Source organism: Mustela lutreola, chromosome 10 (assembly GCF_030435805.1).
Source record: "Mustela lutreola isolate mMusLut2 chromosome 10, mMusLut2.pri, whole genome shotgun sequence".
In the NCBI taxonomy this organism is placed as follows: domain Eukaryota; kingdom Metazoa; phylum Chordata; class Mammalia; order Carnivora; family Mustelidae; genus Mustela; species Mustela lutreola.
Window position 1 is genome coordinate 6,100,819 of NC_081299.1, and position 22,853 is coordinate 6,123,671.

At 50.1% G+C, this 22,853-nt stretch overlaps 1 protein-coding gene across 1 annotated transcript in view; it reads left to right on the forward strand.

Annotated features, from left to right (window-relative positions):
* Positions 1-12,579, forward strand: part of CA6 (carbonic anhydrase 6) — a 30,445-nt gene extending 17,866 nt beyond the window's left edge. The window contains exons 6-10 of the mRNA XM_059137382.1: positions 573-642; positions 4,980-5,137; positions 5,998-6,121; positions 12,199-12,261; positions 12,542-12,579. Coding sequence (XP_058993365.1) covers positions 573-642; positions 4,980-5,137; positions 5,998-6,121; positions 12,199-12,261; positions 12,542-12,579 — 453 coding nt within the window. The remainder of the gene's footprint in view (positions 1-572; positions 643-4,979; positions 5,138-5,997; positions 6,122-12,198; positions 12,262-12,541) is intronic.
* Positions 12,580-22,853: the final 10,274 nt, after the last annotated feature.

A 22,853-nucleotide genomic window follows, 5' to 3' on the forward strand; every position in this document is an offset into this window, starting at 1 on the left:
AGTGGAAGAAGAATTAGACCAACACCACCGACTGAAAAGAGCCATTGAAATTCACCTTTTTCACCAAAGTAATTTTTCTGACTTCTGAAGAGTCAAGGTTCACACAAAACAGTGGTGACCTGGCAGGGAGCAGAATTGGAGCAGTTTTGGCTTGGACAGAGGCTGTCCCCCGCTCCGGCAGGAGTCCCGAGGATGAGGAACCGAGCACAGGGGACCAAGCCCCCCTCATCACAGGGACCTGGCCTGAGGTGAACCCCACCCAAACAGAGTCCCTGGGGGGTATGGTGACAGTGACTTTGGGCCATGCCCTGAGGGCCTCACCGGTCACCCCTGAGAAGGCTCTTTCCCTGGAAGCTGTCCCAATGCTTCCGTCCTGTCTCCCTGGAAGAGACCAGTGAGGCCAGGCAGTCGGTGGCAAAGAATGCCAGACAGTCTCTCCCCACACAGCTGGGACTCCAACCAGCTGCCTCCGCCCTGCCCCCGGGCTCTGCCCAGTCAACAGGGACACCAAAGCACGCGATTACCAGACGGAGGTCCCCTTTCCACTCGATGCACTGCTGTTTTTCCTCCAGGTCAAGGATCACGGTGAAAACACTTACTACAGCAACTTCATTGCCCACCTGAACAACATCCAGTATCCAGGTGAGGAAAGTCCGCCGCGGCGGCAGGAGCGTGTGGCAGGAACGGGGGGCCTGGAAGGGGGACATCGGCAAGGGGCAGGGCACACGGGCCCCGCCGGGGGGCCAGGGCTCTCATGCCAGCGGCTCCTGCTGTCGGCTCAGGCTGCAAACACCGTTGAGAAACCTGTTCACAAACCCCATGTGTTGATTCCCACGGTTGGAAGCCAGGGGACCACGGACAGGGGATATCTTCGCTTCCCCTCTAGCTCCAGTGAGTAGTGATGACTCTGGGCGCTGGGTGGGGGGAGGGGAGAGAGAGAAAGATGTCCTCCTTAGCTTCAGGCTAAGGAACGCCCTCCCATCATTGTGCCTGGACAGGGCTGGTCTCCCTCTCCTCTGCCTCCAGAAGGCAGGATTCATGTCCGAGTGGCCACCGATCCCTACGGCCTGTGACCTGAGCCACAGCCACATCAGCTTTGACACCCTGGGCTTGTGCTTCTGACTTTGGCCACCCCTCCCAGACAGCAGGTCCCTGACTTCCAGTCCCGCCCATCCAGGGGGTCCCTTGACCTCCGACCTGTGGGCCTTCTGTTCTCCCCAGCGCATGAGTGGGGATGGGGGAGAGGCAGGGGCAGAAGCAGACTCCCCTCTGAGTGTGGAGCCTGATGACTTGGGACTCAGTCCCAGGACCCAGGGCTCATGACCTGAGCTGAAGGCAGACGCTTCACCCACTGAGCCACCCAGGCGCCCCCAACTACTGTTATTTTTATTCATAGCTACAAATATGAGCATGTATTAACACGGCCTGAAAGTCCTCAAACACTCATCTGGGCCTTTGCTTCCCCCCGCTCCAGAACGCTTATTTCGCGTTTCCTCCCCTCCCTCGAAGCCCCTCTGCCCCCCGCCCCAGCATCCCCCTTGAGTGGATCGGATGCCTTATTCCCACTTTATCTAAAAGGCGGTCAGACCCTCACTCATCTTCTTAACCCATCTGCCCCGGCCTAGCTCCACGTCCCCGCCTCTGTCGCCGTGGGCGAGAGTCCCTGCTCCCGACCGAGCCCGGCCCTCCACACGCGCGCACTGGCCCTCCCGCTTAGGGTCCCTCCACCTGCTCGCCTCTGCTGTCCCGCAGCCCCATTTCTTACTGTTCACCTGCTGCTGGCTCGGCACACAGATCCGTGCTCTAACACCCCACGAGTCTCACGGACCCAGCCGGCCCCTTGCTAACACCCCACGAGTCTCACGGACCCAGCCGGCCCCTTGCTAACACCCCACGAGTCTCACGGACCCAGCCGGCCCCTTGCTAACACCCCACGAGTCTCACGGACCCAGCCGGCCCCTTGCTAACACCCCACGAGTCTCACGGACCCAGCCGGCCCCTTGCTAACACCCCACGAGTCTCACGGACCCAGCCGGCCCCTTGCTAACACCCCACGAGTCTCACGGACCCAGCCGGCCCCTTGCTAACACCCCACGAGTCTCACGGACCCAGCCGGCCCCTTGCTAACACCCCACGAGTCTCACGGACCCAGCCGGCCCCTTGCTAACACCCCACGAGTCTCACGGACCCAGCCGGCCCCTTGCTAACACCCCACGAGTCTCACGGACCCAGCCGGCCCCTTGCTAACACCCCACGAGTCTCACGGACCCAGCCGGCCCCTTGCTAACACCCCACGAGTCTCACGGACCCAGCCGGCCCCTTGCTAACACCCCACGAGTCTCACGGACCCAGCCGGCCCCTTGCTAACACCCCACGAGTCTCACGGACCCAGCCGGCCCCTTGCTAACACCCCACGAGTCTCACGGACCCAGCCGGCCCCTTGCTGTCCTCCCCTCTTCCTTCCTACTCCGACGCGCCCTTGAATGTGTTGCCTCGTAGTCCTGTTCCGTTTTCTCACTCACCCTCGGCTGACCCTGACAGCCACCGTCCCTTTAAGGTCAGCCCTGTTAGATCTCCTGGCCACTTCTCTTTTCTCTTGGTTGACCTGGAGACCACGATCCATCCCACCTCGCTCTCCTGCCCACTCTCCGGCTCACCCCCAGCTGCGCTCTCTTTCTGCTCCTGCTCTCACAGTGGGGGGCGCCGGCTCGGCCTTCTCCAGGGGGCCTCATTCCGTCCCATGGCCTCTGTTGCCCTCTCTGCGCTGTGGACTCCTAAAATCTGAGGTCCTCCATGCAGTGACAGGACCACGGGGCAGGGGAGGCAAAGCAGATGCAAGAACCAGCTGGCTATTTTGCGGACCCTCAGCAAGGCCAGCAGGAGAAACCACAGGCCTGTGGTCTGAGGCGTCTCCTTGAATGCATGGACCTTAGACCTTCCGTTTCTACGAACTGATGCAGAGCCATTTCCTTTTCCAATTCAATAAATGATGCTTCTGGTCAATACTGCTCGCCGCACTGGCCTCCCTCTCAACTCTGGATTCCTCTATCCAACAGCTTGCTTGATACTGCCCTGCAGATCTAAAATTTAATATGGCCCGAACCTTCCCTACCACCCAGCCCCCAGGCTCGTCCCTAAACTGACTTCCTCATCTCAGCAAAGAGCATCATAAGCCATCCCACTGTTGAAGCCCCATACCCCAGGATCCCTGTTTGTTTGTTTCTTTTTTTAACTTAAAAAAATTCCTTTTAAAGTGGCCTCCACCCCCAGTGTGGGGTTTGAACTCATGACCCTGAGATCAAGAGTTGCGTGTTCTACAAACTGAGCCAGCCAGGCGCCCCTCCCAGAATCATTCTCGGTTTTCCACTTTCCATTATCCCTCACATCCAAACCGTCAGCGCGTCTTACTGTTTTCACCTCCCTGATTTCAGTCCTCTTGTGTGCAAGCTGAGAAGCAGGATTGCTGGGTCATATGGTAATTCAAGGGTTAATTCTTTTTTTTTTTTTTTAAAGATTTTATTTATTTATTTGACAGAGAGAAATCACAAGTAGATGGAGAGGCAGGCAGAGAGAGAGAGGGAAGCAGGCTCTCTGCTGAGCAGAGAGCCCGATGCGGGACTCGATCCCAGGACCCTGAGATCATGACCTGAGCCGAAGGCAGCGGCTTAACCCACTGAGCCACCCAGGCGCCCCTCAAGGGTTAATTCTTAAAGCTGCCATCACATTGCTTTCCCTAGTGGCTGCACCATGGTCCTGGAATTCTTGACTCACTTAACTATATTACAGGGATGAAGCTAAATCTACGCTCGAGAGCCCTTTAGAAGGTTGTATCTGGAAGCTCTTCCAATAACACTAAAATTTAGAATTTTTTTTTAGCCTATTCATGGGATTTTCCACTACCAGACTCTGACACCTTGGTTTAGCGAGTCTATTTATGTCTACGTAAAAGCTGTAACCTCTTTGCCATCAAAAGAATGCAAAGTGCATTTTTGGGAAAGCAAAAAAATTCAACTCAACTCTGTGTTTCTTCGTTGGTGTCATGCTGAGCTCAGGAGCTCAGAATCATGACATGAATGGAAGAGGGATTCTCGAGATGCAGTGATGGGTACTTGAGCTGGGAGTCTCCGGACACCCTGTGGAAACTCCTCTCCCCACGCGAGCCCCCACCCCCGGGGGCTGAGCCTGGTTTCTCGGGAACCATGGCAGGAAATGCTCAGGACCAGGTGCCTGAACCCCCACTTGGTTCTGAGTCTGCCTTTCTCATCTCTATACAGCCATTTCTTTCTTTCTTTTTTTTTCTTCCTTCCTTCCTCCCTCCCTTCTTTCTTTCTTTTAGATTTATTCATTTGAGAAAGAGAGAGCACAAGAAGGGGGAAGGGCAGAGGAGAAGCAGACTTCCTGCTGAGCAGGGAGCCCGGATGCGGGGCTCCATCCCAGGACCCCCGGATCATGACCTGAGACAAAGGCAGATCCTTAACTGACTGAGCCACCCAGGTCTCTATCCACTCATTTCTAAGTGAGCCAAAACCAAGACATTTTGTTCTTTTTTGAGATTTCTTATCCGGAAGCCCCTAGCAGTCATAATTCTCTTCTCTCATTTAACATAAAGCATATCTTCTGCCCAACAGTTGTGATGACAGTTAGGCTCACGAGGACTTTCCAAGCTCAAGTTCAATGACCAGACTTTATAAGCACACCCCTCCCCCCTTATCCTTGTAGGAATCCTATTGAACATTCCCTTGAGGGTGACAGCCAGGAGGAGGTGACAGCCAGGAGGAGGTATCTGAGTGGGTCTCTCCCCAGAGTGTTTGCTCTTACCCCCTTCTAGGAAGCAGCAGACTGGGGAAATGCTTCAAACGATCAGCCTCTGTGTTCCGGTGACTCAGAAGATTCAAACTTGGGGCGGTCTGAGCCTGAGCTGTCCCCCAAGGGGCACCAGTGGCCCCTCACATTCCTTTATCCTTTGTCCCCTCTGTTAGGACAAAGCACGGTTCTGAGTGACCTTGACATTCTGCACATGCTCCCCGGGGACATCCAGCACTACTACAGCTACAATGGGTCACTCACCACTCCTCCCTGCACTGAGAACGTCCACTGGTTTGTGCTGGCCCATCACGTGCCGCTCTCCAGAGCACAGGTAAGGCCCCCGCCCTGCCTCCGCAGGTCCCCTTCTGACTGCCTGCCTGACGAGAGCGCTTCACTACCTCTCACCTTAGTGCCAGCACCCGGGCTCCCAGCTGCTTTCCTGCCCCGGGACTGCTCTGCCTCACCCCTCCTGGCCTGGGTGACCTTACTAGTGCTTGGACAGAGATGGGCAAGTTGAGGCATCAGGGAATCCAGGGAACCCTGGGACCTTGGATGCAGCCAAAGGACTGGGACCTGACCCGGGTCAGAGAAGAAGGGCTGCATCGCGAAGGCAAACATTTGCTGAGCGGATGCTCCCTCCAGGTAACGTTCTAGGCCCTTGATGGAGAGCTGACATTGTTAGCTCTTTAATATGCTAGCCGGCCTGCAGTCCTTTGAGGAGAAGAGCTGTGTCAGCCACCTTTGGTTCCCCAGCATAGCATGGGTGCACAGTAAATATTTGTTGCCTTAGGGAAAGGACAAACGTAACTGAGGTGGCAGAGGAAAAGCTGGCATTTCCTTCTGGGTCATGTTCTTCCTCAGGAACAAGTAGATCTTTTTCTTTAAATTTCCATTTCCCCAATGCAGGAAAAGGTGGAAAGAACCCTATTCAAAGATACCCACCCACAAATCTATTTGCTTCTTTTTCTCCTTTCTACTGGTGACCAAGAGATGGTTGGAAGAATGAATGAGTGGCTGGGTGGATGGCGGGGTGGCTGGGTGGGTGGGTGGATGCTCTGTTGCCATGGAGCAGAACTTGAGATCTTCTCATACTCACTTTATCAGGGTTATAGAAATAAACCCAATAAACTATGCTCCTTAAAACCACCCAGTACCTCTTCCCCTCCATAATCCACTTCATGTGGCCTGTAGATTTGGAAGCTAGAAAACTCCATATTGGATCACCACAACAAGACCCTCCACAATGACTACCGGAGCATCCAGCCCCTGAACAACAGAGTGGTGGAAACCAACCTCATGAATTTCCCTCACCTACGTAAGATCAACTCTTATTTATCCTTTGCGATTCTTTGAGTCCTGTTTTCTTCCTTCTCTGGGTGGATGCCTGTCTTCTGGCAATAGTAGGGGAGGGACAGTCATCTAAAGGGCAGGAGGCTCAGATGGGCCAATCCGTACAGCGGATGTGTGGGCAAAGGAGGTGGCTCATCTTCCCAGTCCAGGCAGTGATGCCAGTGAGTAGAACAGAGGAGACCACGAGGATGGACAGTTACATGATTTATTACCTACTTGGTCTTGGCCAGAGACACCCAGTAGGAGAGCAAGATGCTTAACAACATCCTGACGCTCCCATAAGAGTGCAGGCAAGCCCATCCCCAATTTCCACACATCTCCTCAAGGTGGTGTTAACTAGAGCATGTATTGTTTACTACATTTTCTTGGGGATCATGCCCCAGACACCAGGGTGCTGGAAGTAGGTATGACCAGTCCAGCCTCCCCGGGACCCTCTAACACACTGGGTCAGGCTTCTTGGCTCACCTTATTAATGTGGTTGCAAGAATGCAGATATTCTGCAATTTCCCCATCTTTATTTTGCCCGTTTCTCTGTAAAATTAGGGTGAGCTATACACATTCCCTGAATTCATTGTCTTTACAGTCTGTTTCTGCTAAACATTCCTGAGACCTTAACATCCTCGAATACGATAGAATTGATTCCAGTCAATATTGCCCACTCAGTATGACCCCCACTGATTATACATATCTTTCAAAACCTTTAAATCTCCAGACAGGCTCCCCGCCTCCCCATCAACAAAGGCCCATTTGTGATTCTCTCCCCATCCTTCCTTCCTGGCTAATTGATTATTTCCTCTTGCATTTGTTTGCTCCTCCAGCAATACCAACAGAGGAAAAAGGACACCTGTCATAATGATCATTTCCCCGTATTACATTATATACCATAATAACAGTACCAATTCCTTCCCCAAAGGACGACATCCTCTTAACTAGGTCCAAATGCTAGCAGCCTGGCTGAAGGGACACAGACCCCCTGATCTACCTCCTTGTTCTAATCCTGCCATGTTCCCTTTTCCCTGATGAAATGTCCCATGGCTCTTGCAGTAGACAGGTACAGATTGCATAGTTTCCCCTATGCCACACCCCAAATGCTCCTTCCACAAGGGGGGGGGGGAGTGTCGCTTCAATTCACCCTCAGGAGGAAACACAGAGATGGTCTAGATTTCCGCCTCTCCGACCCAGATGCCCCATGCTGCAGTTCACCTGGGTGTCCTCTGTGCCCACCCTTCTGAGACTCACCGATTAGGGTTATTACTTCAGCTCCCAGGAGATAAGAAGAAGACCTCGTCCCCCACTTGCAGTCAGGGGACCGGAGCGACAGCCTCCCTTTGCTGCTAAGAGAACTGAGCACCATTTTGCTCCCCCTGCCCTCAGACCCAGCCTTCTAGGTAGCAGCGCTGGTCTCTGGCCAGCCCGGTTGTGTCACGCACCTGATGCCTCCTAGTTCCATTGAACCCATCCCCACTGGGTTAATATGGTCACCCCAGCAATAAGAAATGACCTGGCAAAGAAGCAAGATTACAAAAGCAAGATAATGACCAAATATAGATGTCTTGCAATTCATTTATTAGAAAACATGCATGTCCCCTTAAGGTAAGGGCTACTGAGCATCGCACGAGAAACCAAGGTCCAGCGGCAGAACCACCACCGATGTGTCAGCCCTTGGATTAAGGCAGCTTCCACGCCTAAATTCAGAAAGCGGGAAGGTGCTTGAAGCTGGTGGGACAGGACATGGAGGGCATTCTAAGGAACCTAAAATCCCCGCCTTTAGTACAGGTGTGGGGAATGTGTCTGGCTGTCCCACAAGGACCACCAAACTTCTGACCTTCCCACACGAACTCTTCTTTTCATAGTGTATAATCTAGGAGTTCCAGCTTTACATAAAAAAGCTCAACAAATGGTTCGAATTCTCGAGAAGACTTACTGAAAAGAGGAACAAGAAAGACAAATTCTAGAGATGGCGAGCTTGAAGCGGAAGGTGTGCAGGACAAAAGGGCCCTCCTCTGAGCCCACGCCCTGCCCGGCTCCTCCCCCACCCCGGCTCCTCCGAGAAATCCGGTGCCGGGATTGCAGCCTCCCCGAGGCTCCTGTTCCCGTTTCTGTAAGACTGTGTAAACCACTGTCCCTGAGCGGAAATGCGGTGGTTTAAGGGTATGAGAAGGGGTTTGTTAGAAGACACCAATGGGAATTGATTGGAATAGAAATGTAAAGGAAATGGAGCCCTAAGTATCTTCCTATCGAATCATGCGTGTTGATCTGTGTAAATTACAAAGCAGCCCGGACTGCCCTGTGGGATTTAGGTGAAATAAAATGTCTTTGGGAATTGGTCATTTGAAAATTTCTCTTTTCTGTTTCTTCTGTACCACTTCAAATATGCCTTCTTTGTCCTCCGCCCAGGGACACCGGGGATGGGACAGGGATCGAGGTGGGAAGGGTTCCAGAACCAAGTTTAGGAAGAAGGAAAGAGAGTCTTACCTTGCAACTTGCTGGTGGCGAGGTCTGGAGCCTGGGCCGGGCTGGGCGAGCAAAGGAAGAACAGAGGAGTAGGACCCCCGGGCTCGCAGGACAGACCAGGAGGAGAGGGCAGGAGAGCAGAGAGGACCTCCCTGCACGTCTCATCCTCGTGGGTCAGATGGTGGCTGGGCCTTGTCACTAGAGCCGGGTTCAAGGTCCAGTTCTGCGGCTCACGGTCACAATCGGTCACCGCCATGATCGCCATGGTCTGAGTGCACCGATGCACGTTTCTGACGGAGGCCCTTTCTCGCCACCGGCCGCTTCGCTTCCCCCCTCTCCGGCCCAGCCCCCCACCATGTTCTTCCCAGTTCCTTTGTCTGCTCTTTACTGGCTTTGTTCCCCCACGCTGTCATCCATCACCTCTGACTTCATTCACCGCTCGGGGCCCGTCCTCAGAGAAGCTGCATTTCCCCCAGTTTATTGAAACGGAAGCCAAGATGGGGGACAGCCGGGTGACGCGCCCACCATTTCCAGGGTAGAAGACGGTGGAGCCAGGATCTGAAGCTAGGTCTTTGGTATCCAAGCTGTTTTAGCTACAGAAGTCTTCCCTTTCAGGATGCCTGGGCGGCTCAGTCGTTAAGCGTCTGCCTTCAGCTCAGGCCATGATCTCAGGGTCCTGGAATCTGTCCCGCATGGGGCTCCTGCTCAGCAGGGAGCCTGCCTCTCCCTCTGCCCTCCCCCCTGCTTGTGTGCATTCTCTCTCTCAAATAAATAAATAAAATCTTAAGAAAAAAAAAAGAAGAAGAAGAAGTCTTCCTTTTCATTTATCCAAGCTTCCTAAAGCACCTGCCGCGTGCCAGGCATGGGGCTGAGGCCTGGGGTGCAGAGATGGGGCAGGAGGGATGGTTTCTACGGTGGGCACTCAAGCTCCATGAGCAGGACAGACATTGACCTAAGCCATCACCCTCTCCCTGGAGTACCACGGTTTGTGACCTCCTCAGAGGCACTGGTGCTCGGCCTGCATTGAAGGATTTCACATGGGGAGCCCAGTGGGCAGGCTCGGGGCACTGCGAGCCGGCAGGGACAGGGGTCATGGCTGTTTGTGCTCCAAAACGAGGGGAGAAGGAACCGAAAATTAATTAGAATGGTTATCTGAGGGCGCCTGGGTGGCTCAGTGGATTAGGCCGCTGCCTTCGGCTCAGGTCATGATCTCAGGGTCCTGGGATCGAGTCCCGCATCGGGCTCTCTGCTCAGCAGAGAGCCTGCTTCCCTCTCTCTCTCTGCCTGCCTCTCCATCTACTTGTGATTTCTCTCTGTCAAATAAATAAATAAAATCTTAAAAAAAAAAAAAAAAAGAATGGTTATCTGAAAGGGGAGGCAGAAGAAGAGTGGGGGATGGGGCTGGAAGTTGGGCTTCTCTGAGGGCGTCCTGTTCGGTAGTTTTAAGCTTGGAACCTTCCATTTTACATCGTTATAAAACAAAACTAAATTTTATTTTATTTTACTATTTTTTTTAAAGATTTTATTTATTCATTTGACAGACAGAGACCACAAGTAGGCAGAGAGGCAGGCAGAGAGAGAGGGGAGGAAGCAGGCTCCCCGCTGAGCAGAGAGCCCAATGCGGGGCTCGATCCCAGGACCCTGGGATCATGACCTGAGCCGAAGGCAGAGGCTTTAACCCACTGAGCCACCCAGGTGCCCCTAAAACAAAACTAAATTTTAAACATCTTTTTAAATCCAGAATATTTAAGATGTGAAAACATAGTAAAATGATCAAATACATTGAGTTGGTAGCATACACAGAGAACTTTTTCCAAGTTATTTAATTAATTTTATTTTTTAAAAGATTTTATTTATTTATCTGAGAGAGTGAGACAGAGACAGAGGGAGAAGGGTTGGAGGGAGAAGCAGACTCCCTACTGAGCTCGGATGTGGGACTCGATTCCAGGACCCTGACATCATGACCTGAACCAAAGGCAGATGCTTAACAGAATGAGCCACCCAGGTGCCCCGGGTTTATTTCTTTTAAAGATTTTATTTTTAAGTGATCTCTACACCTAACGTGGGGCTTGAACTCATGCCCGAGATCGAGAGCTGCATGCTCCGCTGACTGAACCAGGCGGGTGCCCCCTCTGAGTCATTTTTATTTTTTATTTTTAAAATTTAATTTATTAAAAAATTTTTAATTTATTTCTTTCCCCTCTGGGTTATCTTTAAACATGGTGATTTTACCATCACACCTAATGGGGTAGGTATGTCCTAAGGACAAGAAGGGCTGCAAAGAAATCCAAATGGCACTCAGGAATCTTGTCAGTATCTGGTCAGTAGTAGTATTGTTACTTTGAAGCTGCGTGTGTACTCACGTGGGTGTAATTGCTACACTATGTTACTATGTGTACAGAAATAGTTAGGTTTCTGCCCTCAGTAACAATAATTTCAGGATAATAAAACAGAGATCCAAATATAAAATCGAGAAATCTAAGTAAAAATGTTGTAATCGTAAATTCGAATTGGAAATAATCAGTGTTGAGTCGATAAAATCTTTTCTAAGGGGGCTGTGCTTTACAACCCTGTGTACTTCTCAGGCCTGGAGACAACCACAAGCAGGGGCATCAGTGGACACCTTGGGCCTGGACAGTGGTTTCTCTCTTTCGCATATGGGGGAACCATGGCTCCCTGGAGAGATGCGGCTTCCAGATCTGAGGCAAGGATATACAGGATGTGTCTGGGATATCATTTTAGGCCAGAAAACAAGAAATTTACCTAAGACTACTGAAGTCATGCCCAAAAGATGCAGCGGCCTTCTGGAATGGGCTCTTGGGACAAACTAAGTGCGGAAAAAAATATCAGAGAAAGACTAAAACTCAATGGACCAAAACATACCAAATATATAGAAAATATAGGAGCTCATATGGTGCTAAAAAATGAAAGAAAACCCATTGGTCAATTTTGGAGGTTGCTAGAGGAACCGTTTGTTATTCTGTAAGTTGACAAACAGAGGGGAAGAAGCAAGTGTTTGTCTTGCCTTTTCTGTCCAAATTCTATCTCGGAGAAATCTCGTCGTGGGTTCCGGACTGCTGTAGATAATGACCACAAGCGGCCTGGCTTGAACGAACAGAAATGTATTTTTTCCCCATAGTTCCAGAAACCATAAATCTAAACTCAAGGCATTGGCAGGGCCAAGGTCCCTTCTGGTCTCTACCAGAGAGCCCTTCCCTGCTTCTGCCAACTCTAGCGTCTCCAGGAGCCCCTGCCCGAGGCTTCGCGCCTCTGATCTCTGCCTCCGGCTTCACATCACCTTCTCTTCCCTCTGTGTCTGTGTCCCTCTGTCTGTCTCTCACAACACTCGCCATCAGCTTTAGGGCCCACCCGACAATCCAGGACGATTTCATCTCAGAATCCTTCATTAACCTACAAAATCCTTAACGGCATCTGCAAAGATCTTTTTTTTCAGATAAGGTCACAGTCTCAGTCTCTGGGTGGATGTATCTTTTGGGGGGGGGCACCATTCAACCCTCTACAGTTGGTGAATGGAAGGTCCTCCTGGAGCGGTTCCAGCTTGTAAATTCAAAAGGATTCGTTTTGCAGCCACAGTGGAGCGGTGGACGCAGGTGATGACCCTCATCGGCTCCCAGCACCTGAAGGTGGCAGGTAGAGAAGGTCTTTGTCCAACAGATGGGCTGGGCAGGTCACCTTTGGAGATACTTAGCAGTGTTAATATCACTCCGGGTGAAATAAGCTAACATTCTGTGCTTCTTGGACTACACAGCTGTGCCAATGAAATGGGCTGCAAAGGAGAATTTTTTTTTTTTTTTTTGAGCCTGGATCTAATTAAGTCTATAGCTATGAGCAGTGTCCAGAAAATGCAGGGGACAGAAGGACAGGTGTTCGCTGGGAAGACAAAGGCTCCATGAGGACTTGTCCTCTGCAGGAAACCCCAAGTATCAGAGAAGAGTAGCTGACGTCTAATGGTGCTTGGGGACGATGGGCCGAAGGAAGGAATCCAGACCACGGAAAATAATTCCTAAAAAGCAGGAGGAAAAGGACTAGCAGCCTATGAGAAAAATCATGAACAGGGACAAGCTGACAATTTACAGGGCAGGAAATGGGAATGCCAGTAAACGCATGAAAGCACTCGCTCTCACTAGTAATTAAGGTAACGAAAATGGAAACCACAGCAAGATGCCGTCTCACACCCCCAGTCAGGCACGAACCTCGAAAAGTCTGACAGTACCAAGCACGGCTCAGGACGAGGGACCGTCCTCATCATCTGTTGGTAGAACTGTCCACGGGAACCCATGCTCTGAAAGCAGTCTGGTGATATCTATTAAATGGAACATGTTTATGCCTATGACCCAGAAATCCCACTCGTAGGTACTGACCCTAGAGAAGCTTGCGTGTGTGCATCAGAAACAAAAATGTTTTCATCAGAATTACTTGTGGTTGAAACATACGGGAAACATCTTAAATGTCTGCGAATGGGATCACATTCCGTAATCATCGAGGTAGTAGAGTAGTATAGAATGAATGAACCAGAACCACACGTATCAGTGCAGAAGACATTCGCCAGCCACAGAAGCAAGTAGCAGGAAAAATACATACTGCAATATTATTTGTAAAAAGTTGAATAATCACAGGGAGTGCCTGGCTAGCTCAGGCTTGATCTCAGGGTCGTGAGTTTGAGCCCCACGTTGGGTGTAGAGATTACTTAAAAATAAAAGCTTTTTTAAAAAAGTGGAACAATAACAAAATAATTATGCACATATGTGATCTTGAGGTGGCATAAACCATAGTAAAGGGGATTCATGAGAAAAACATGAAATTCAGAACAGTGGTGCTGCTCATTACAGGGAGAGAGAGAACACAGGACTTCGCTTGCATCTGTGATGATGTGTTGTTTAAAGTGGGTGGTGGATACATGATATTCATTACTCTTTATTAATTATTATTTAATACCTTAAAAACAGAAATCCGATCATATCACTTTCTTACTCAAATTCCTCCAATGGTTTCCCATTATACTTCGACCAAATACCAAGGCCCTAATTGTGGTCTCTACCATTTGGCGCCTGACTACTTCCTAGATGTCATCTCTCCCTTTTGCTCACTGAGCTCAGGCTACAGTGTTCTTTAGACAGACCAATGCATTCCAACCCCACGGCCTTTGCACATACTGTTCTCACTGCACTGAAGATAGGGCACAGGCTTCTGTTCTTTCTTGCCATGCTTTTTCCACCCACATCACCACAAAAGCCACCAGGCCATCTTCTGTTTTGCCCCAGAGATGGACAATGAGCTTGAGATGACACTGGCTATCTCAGGTAACACTGTGGTGGGCTGCTTCTTCACCATTTTGCTTGGAACAGTGATCCCAGGGCTGGGCCCATTACTGTGTGATCCTGTTCGGGGCAGAGTTATCTGTGCATTGGGAGAAGAGCTTGAAGAATGGCCCTAGGAAGGAGGTGTTGTGGAGGGGGGAGGGACTGTCATCCCAGGTAGAATCATGGAGGTCTCTAGAATCCTCTCCAGTGGATTCCTGGGCCAATGAGCCACAGGTTCCCTCCAGCCACCCTGGGCCCCTCCAGATCACATAATGGCCCAGGGCACAGCTCCAAGTGCAGCGAGGGATGCTGGTGGGGGCTCAGCCATAAGGGTTTCAGTCATAAGGGTTGCTTGCATTTATGTTGTGCTTCAAAAGTCACCTTAAGTTCCCAAAGACGTCACCTCCCCTTGAGCCTCATGGCAGTGCCATGTGGTGGGGACTCTGACTCCCAAATTCGAGACAGGGAATTGGGATTCTGTGTCTTTCCACCACCCTGTGATACCTCTCCCTGGGGCAAGGAGCGAGATCAGGCAGTTCTCCCACCAGGAGTGGGAAAGGTCCAAAAATATCACGGCTTTCAGCACTCGGGAAACGATCAAGAGGACGAAAGCCCGAGTTTCAGGCACACTGGCTCCTGAGCAAACGTCCTCCGCTGCACCGTGAGGACACTGAATGCCACTCTTTCCGGTTCCCAGGCCTTCACGAGCGCTCAAGTGTGGTTTCCCCCCGAGGGCGGAGGGCTTGGCTGTTTTCTGGAAAGGGCGCTCTAGCCAAGAAGCCGCTGGTATGACCAGAAACTCATTCACGCGCTAGTGTCCTGAGGCCTTACCAGGCCAGGTGCCACGCTCCTGGAAGTCGCAGTGGGCAGCCGGAGGCAGGGACTCCTGGTACCGCCAAGCGAGCACGTAGCGGGGGACAGGCACAGCAGCGGGAAGGGTAGGAGCTGGAAAAGGCGGGGAGGCCCGGGCAGGCAGGGTGGCAGGAATTGATTTTCTGGGGCGGGGCCCACCGCCACCCGGCCTGGCCAACCTGCCACCAGCCCAGCTGGGACCTTTGGCCTCCTCACTGTCCAGCGCCTTCCAGGGGCTCCTGGGGTAGCAGAAGCCTTGGGCCTGATGGAGACCCCTTGGAGGCAGCAGAAATGAGATGGAGAGATAAAGGCACCAGAAAGTGACCATGGAAGGGGTCTGTCCACTCTGCAACACTTGCAGGTGTAAATTCTTCTATCAAGGTTTTTATTTATTTATTTATTTATTTATTATTATTATTTTCTATTAAAGTTTTTGAACACTTCAGTGCATTTCAGCTCATCAGGCTAGCTCAGCTTTGACATAGCAAGAAATTGGGAATTTTATAAATGTCTAACCCTAAAGAATTCATCTGAAGACCAGGCTGGCATGAGATTCGTGCGTGTATGTGTGTGTGCGCACACGCACGTACCAAGAGATCTGGAAGTTTCCACACCAAGGATTTCAATAATAGAGTCTTCTTGGGTGGGTCGGAGCATGACATTTTCCCGCCTCATTGACAAGCATCACCTCTGTGATAAGAAAAAAGTGCAGCACAACAAAAGAAAGAAAGAAAACTCTGGAATCTTCCAACATGACCAATTCTTCCACTTTTCCGTAGTCACTTATATTCTGTTTTAATTGTATCGAAAGGTTGAAAATGAAAGTTTTCAATCATCCACTGACATTGTTACAACTTCTCTGGGAACTATAAATATTACAGTCTAGTTGTGTTCCTGCTCACTGTTCATTTAGGATTCCAGCTGTTCCCTATTACAAACAACACAGACGAGGAATCTGGCTGAATTTAGCTGAAAAATGAAAACAAACAAAAATGCCCAAGAAAAAAACTGAAAAGGCTTCAGGCGATATTAATTCCAGGCGGATGTTATTTCCCTCAGAGTGTCCTTGTGAACATTTTTATAAGTAAATTGCTGGGGTCAATTTTGTTCCCCCTAAGTGTTTTCCTGGCTATGGCCAAGACTCCAAAGGGCACCTCCTATCCCAGGGACAACAGAGAGAATTTGCCCCTCCCACAGCCTCCAAACCAGCCTCTCGTGTTCGGTGGAAGAAAGTCCTGGGGGAGAGAGGGGTCAGTCTGGGAGCAGAAGTAGGAAGACGCCCTTGGTGGGCCCTGGATCCCAATGTCCCAACAAGGGGTTCTGGGTGTTCAAGATGCTCGAGACCAGTTGTGAGCAACACAGTATCCATCAGACACGGCCTGTTACCTGTTCCAGGGTGCTCTCAGCGGGTGTTTCTCTCACCAGTGCCAGAACCTCCGACAAAGCTTTCTGTGTTGGTGCCATTTTGTGAAAACCGAGGAAAGCCAAGGACCTGAGGGCTGAGCCAGTGGGGGTGTTTGCAGAGGACGTGCTGCCCCCCAATGGCTACAGCAAGGATGGCAGGGCCCCTTGGAGATCTTCCCTCCCATTTTTCACATTGGTAAACTGAGGAACCCATAAGTAAACATGGGTAAACACGGAACCCATGAAGGTCTCAGGGTAAGTTCAGACCTATCAGCCACAACCACCACAGTGCGTGTCCCTGAACTCCTGTTCTTTCTCACCCAGGAAGGCAGGCGTGGGGCTGCCCTGGATTGTGGTCCCTCTTGCCTCCACTACCTGCTTTCTGAATAGCAAAGCACCTTCACACCTCCCAGAGGCCCAGCCCCTCCTAGCCACCCTTTTGTCACCACAGGCCTGCCTCCCCCGCCCCGCTGCAAGGGACAGGCCGGTCATTCAGAGGCCCTGGTCGAGCCCTGCTGACTTCTGAGGGCCCAGGCCATTCAGAGGGTACAGGCTGCCCTGGGCCTCCCCCCAAGTGGACTGTGGCGTTGCAGACACCAGGTCTTTCCAGGGACAGCTGCTGGGCAGAGAGAGGGAGGGTCAGTGTGGCTGCTGGGGACAGCTGGACTCCTGCCCTCGGCTCCCACAGAAATTCCCCACAAGGCCTCCATAGAGCCGATTTTATTGCATTTCTGCGCTTCACAAGCACACACTCCCCGACGTGGACGCAACACTCCTTTCATTTTGTTTGCGCCTCAGAAGCAACCAGGGGAGCTGGCGGGCCTCGTTTGGACACTGGGACCAGAGACTGTGCTTGGACACACAGCCTCTTGGTGGACAAGTGTGGACTCAACTCCAAGTCCTGTGCTCCAGTCAGATCCCTTCGGACCCCTGGGACTGGGCTCGGGAACAAGTCAGCAAGAAGAATGGGGGTGCATTGGGTGCATCCCAGCAGCCTCGCTAAAGGAGAACCCCTGGGCTGAGTTTCTGGGTGTCGGGACCTGAGCATCTTCTGAATTCGTGTTGGATGCCCCCCCGGCCCCAACTCCAGAGTTACCTGACCCCCGGCCTGACAGCGTAACAGACAGACGCCTGTGGGTGGAAGCTGAGGGGAGGGGGATCCCCACCAGTCCACAGTGGGCCACTCAAATGTCAGCCTCTGGTTTGGTGCAGACATGCGAAGAGCCTGCTGATGCACATCCTTCTACTTTTCTTTTCTTTTCTTTTCTTTTCTTTCTTCCTTTTTTAAAAAGATTTTATTGTTAAGTGATCTCTACACTCAACGTGGGGCTCTAATCCACAACCCTGAGATCAAGAGCCGCACACTCTACTCTACTAACTGAGCCTGCCAGGCAGCCATGAGGCACACCCGTCCTAGAAGCAGACAGAGATGGACAAACAGAGCACTGGGCCAGGAAAGAAAGCACACCAGATGGGACCACTAGCCCTTGTCAAGAATAAAAGGGCCCACATTCAGGGAAGGGGCCTTGGAGACACAAGAACAAGGGAACTGTATGTTCTGCTCACTCTGTCCACCCAACCCAGTCTAGTTGGTGAGCTCCCCTCATCCTTCGGGACATGCTCTCCCCACCCCTGAGATAGTCATGGCACCTGTATCATACACATTTAAGAACAAGGAACAGAGGTGCAGGCACATTAGGCAACTTTCTTCAGGTGTCTTAGATATGAAACAGCAAGGAAAGATCTAGAATCTAGGACAGCGATTGCTCTACTCCATTTTCCATCTGGACAGAACCTGTAGGGCTCTTGTCAGAAGTTCACCATCAGAAATTAAAAATCCTTTATGATTGGGGTGCCTGGCTCTTGATTTCAGCTCACATCTTGATCTCAGGATTGTGAGTTAAAAAAAAAGTCTTTCAGGGTTGCAGGGGTGGCTTAGTCGGTGGTTAAGCCTCTGCCTTCGGCTCGGGTCATGATCTGGGAGTCCCAGGATCAAGCCCCACTTGGGACTCCCTGCTAAGCGGGGAGTCTGCTTCTCCCTCTGTGTCTCCCCCTCCCCCAGCTCATGCTCTCTCGCTCACTCATTCTCTCACGTAAATAAATAAAACCTTTTTAAAAAAGTCCTCGATGGTCAACAAGCTTCTCTTTGAAAATGAAAACACGACAGGGTAGGCTCATAGAGAAGGTCTAATCTCTAGCTGGCAGTGAAGTATTGCTCTGACTTGCTTTGCTCTTCAGGGAACTATTTTATACGAGACTCTTTGTTTTCCGAGATAGCAAATCCAGATCAAACCGGTTTTAGCTACAAAGGAAGTCTACTGGTTTACCACCTGGAAGACTCAGGTGAGATCTGGCTTTAAGCGCTGCTGATCCCTGTGCTCACACCATGTCATAGCACAGAGCTCCTCCTCCCTCAGCTCTGCTCTGCCCTCTGCTGGTCTTGTTCTCACGAAAGCCTTCTCCTCAGGGTGGGTCCCAGCAGCTGCAGGATTCTTCCTCTCAGCTTGCAGCCAAGGGGGAGACCTGGAACGGAGACCCTTATCCAAAGTGGGACCTTGGAGAGAAGATCTTCAGCACGAGGGAGGATGGGAAAGAAGTCCACTGGGTAACAGGAAATGGCGAGGAAACCTGGCGGTCCAGGTCCCAGACGTTGGGAGAAGCATAAAAACATGGGCCTTGGGCATTCAACACAAATTGGCCCTCTGCTGGCTTTTGGGTTCTAATGCACATGATGTGCATGTTAAAAGAATACAAAAATAAAAACAAAAGGGAAGAAAAAAGTAAACCAAAAGTTTGCCAACAACTTCAGGTGCCTGACAGGAAAAAGCACAAAAATATTTGGGGCATAAATGTGAAGATATTTACTAATGACCGGGAATATTAGGTGACATTAAGAAATTCTTTTAAATTTTGGTATGTGAAATAGAGGTATTATATAAAAATGAGGCTTTTTTTTTTTTAAAGATTTATTTGTTTATTTGGAGCCGGGGGTATAGGAAGAGGGAGAGAGAATCTCAAGCAGACTCTGCTCAGTGCAGAGCCCGACATGGGACTTGATCCTACGATCCTGAGATCATAACCTGAGCCGAAATCAAGAGTCCTATGTTCAACTGACTGAGCCACCAGGTGCCCCAACAAGGCTTTAATTTTTATAGATCTGTAATATATTTCAGGATGAAATGTTATAATGTCTGTAATTTACCCTTAAATATTTCAGCAAAGAAGGAGATGGAAGAGAGGAAATACGGCAAATTTATAAGTTTTAAAAAAAATTATTACTGGGGGTAAAAAGGATCATTACAAGGATGTGTCTAGGAGTCATAGGTGTGTGGAGCCTTTCTAGACTGAGAACAGGATGAGGGACCACAGGGACATAAGAAGTGGATCCTGGGACCCTCATGGTTGGTCACATTCTGTTCTGTCCCCTCACAGGACGCAAACAGGCTAATTGCCAAGTCGGGTAAATTGACAGGAGCCCTGATCCCTGCTCATGCCTGTTTCCCACACTGGCCCAAACCTCTCAGAAAGCTCTCAGATCCTTCCTTCCCCAGTCACCCAAGACAGGGCTGGGTTACTGGTACCCACCGGTCTCTGTAGGTACAGACCCTGCATCACCCAAAAAAGGCTTTCACTCTGGCTCCTGTCCGGATGATGGGAACCATGGCGAAGACGTTATTCATTCGTGGGGCTCCCTTTGCTCCAGGACATGGCCTGGGGGCAGACTCTGGGACAGAAGGTGCCTGAGATGGCAGATTGAATCTTTCAACAATGTTACAAGGTGGATATAAAGACTATTACTGTCCCAATTTTTCAGATTGGAAAATGAGGCAGAGAAGTAACTTTCCCGAGTGGCAGAGCCAGGATTCAAAGCCATGCCGTCTGGCTCCAGAGTCCATGCTGGAATGGACTGGGATGTGTTTGGAGGTGGTGAACTGCTCGTCAGTGAAGGCATTCAAGCAGAGGCCTGATGACAACGCAGGAATGGTGAACAAGGGATCCCGGCCAGGAATCCAAAGTCCATTTCAGTATTGAAATCCATGGTCTTTTGAATGGGCAGATCTGGGGAGAGGCTAAAACAAGACCCAACCCAGAGTGAGCTTCAAGAGTTCCATGAATACACACCCTCCCCAAGTTCACACAGGACCCGCTGGCCAATTAATTGACATGCAGTCTGGTTTTCTAGTGGACTAGCCACCAAGTAAGCAGTGAGGGCCTGCCTGGGAGACACCTGGTTCCACATCTGGGGGGACAGCCCACTGGAGTCTGAACCTGGCTAGCCATGTGATCAGCCAGCCTGGAGGCTTCTCCCCCAGCCCTTCCTGATGCCCATGAGCCATGTTAGCCTCAGGGACGCTCAGGGCTGTCCAGATCCCATGGGGACAAAGCTGATTCCACTGCCCTTTCTGGGCTCAGGGTCCTCATCTGTAAAATGAGGGCAGTGATGAGACCGTCACCGAGATCCCAAGTTCTGGGACCGTGGGCTTCGGGCAAAGGAGTGGTGGCCAAGCCTGGGCTTGGAGAACAGCTCGGTCACTCTTGGTGAAGCTGAGACCAGCACAGCCTGAATGACAAAGAAACCTGGTTACGGAATCATTATACCATACCATTATACCATACTGCCTGTTGTGTACCTCATTCAGGTACACAACATATGGCAGATTGTTACTCAAGTACTTAGAACCCTGAGATCTCTGCTCACGCCCCTCCTTCTGGGAACCTCGACCTAGGCATCCTTCCTTATCTGCAGAGTCACGTTCTTAAGGCACGGGGGCTTAGGCATAAAGATTGCTGTGTTAACCAAGCAAAGTACAAAGAACTATTGTTCGTTCTCACACGAGGCACGAGACAGGGGCATGTGCAGTGACTCAGTCTGAGCCCCAAACGTCCGAACCACAATGCTGCCGAGGCCGCCCAGGGAGGGGCTGGGGCTATTACAGCTTGAAGTCCCTGGGCACGTGGCCAGGAATTCAACCCCGCTGTCAAGCACTTATTGAACACCTGCTGGAAGTGCTGGGAAGGCATACACTAAGTGCCATCTAGCACTCTGCTCTCCAAAGCTGTGCCACCTCTATGGGGTAGCTGATGGAGGGAATGCTGTTCTGTGCAAGGGACATGGGGAGAAATCCCAGGAAATTCAAGGGCTTGCTTCCAGGACATGGTGTCTGTGGCCGAGTGGGGACTAGACTTCAGGCTTCTTGATTTCCAAAATCACGCCAACTCCCCACCAAATGCACAACTGCCGAGAGACAGGTGGTTGACAATGTGAATTTTAAAAAATATTTTTATTAATTATTTCTCTTATTTAAAATGTACAAATTGATATTTGGAGATATGCATACATCTATGATCTTACTACCGCAGTCAAGATGATGAACATTTCCATTATTCCAAAAGTTACCCCCAGGCTGTGAGTGATCTATTTTCTGTAACTTTAGATCAGTTTGCATTTTTTGAAAGATTTTATTTGAGAGAGAGAGAGGAGCAGAGGGAGAGGAAGAGAGAATCCCAAGCAGACTCCCTGCTGAGTGTGGAGCATGATGAGGGGCTTGATCTCTGACCTGAACTGAAATCAAGAATCGGGCACTAATTGATTGAGCCACCCAGGTGCCCTGATTTGTTTGCATTTTCTACAATTTTATATAATTGAAATAATACAGCACATACTTTTTTGGGGGGTCTGGCTTCTTTCACTCAGCAGAGTACCTTGAGATTCATGCCTTTGTAACACTTGTCCATCATTCATAGCTTTTTATAGCTGAGTGGTACTCTGTTGTATGGATATACCACAACTAGTTTATCCCACTCCTCCAGGGACACACTTTTACATTGTTTCCAGTTTGGGGCCCTTACAAATAAACCTGCTACAGACAGTTGCATTCAAGCCTGTGTATGGACAAATGTTCCACCTTTTTGGGATAAGTACCTAGGAGTGGAAAGCGGGCTCACTTGTAGACATACCATTCCATTTGTAAGAGACCAGCAAACTGGTTTTGCAAGGGGTCATTCCATTTTACAATCCTAACAGCAGTGCTCAGGGGCTTCTGTCTCCACATCCAGTCGGCACTTGATGTAGTCAGTTTTGGTGAGCTCCAGCATTCTAACAGGTGTGTTGAAGTAGTTCTTTGCGTGGTTTTAATTTGCATTTTTCTAATTACTAATAAAGCTGAGCTCCTTTTCCCGTGCTTATTTATGATCTATTTCTCCTTTGGTGAAGTATCTAAATCTTTTGCCCATTTTTTTTTTTATTGGATTGTAAGTTTTCTTATTACGGAGTTTCAAGGATTCTGTATATTTTAATCCATCTAGATGCCAGTCTTTCTTGCTATATGATCTGCAAATATTTTCTGCTGGTCTGCTTGTCTTTTCATTATAATAGCACTTCCTTGTATCAATATTTACTTTTCTGAATTGTGCTTTGGGCGTTGTCTCTGTGTAACCCAAACTCACAAGTATTTATCTCTCATGTTCTACTCTACAAGTTTTAGAGTTTAAGGTTTTAACTTTGGCCTATGATCCAATTTGGGTTAATCTTTATATATCGTGTGAGGTAGGGATAGAAGATATTATTTTTTTACACATGGATATAATTGCCCATTTGTTAGAAATACTACCCTGGTGGGCTTTATCAATTAAGCATCTGACTCTTGGTTTCAGCTCAGGCCGTGA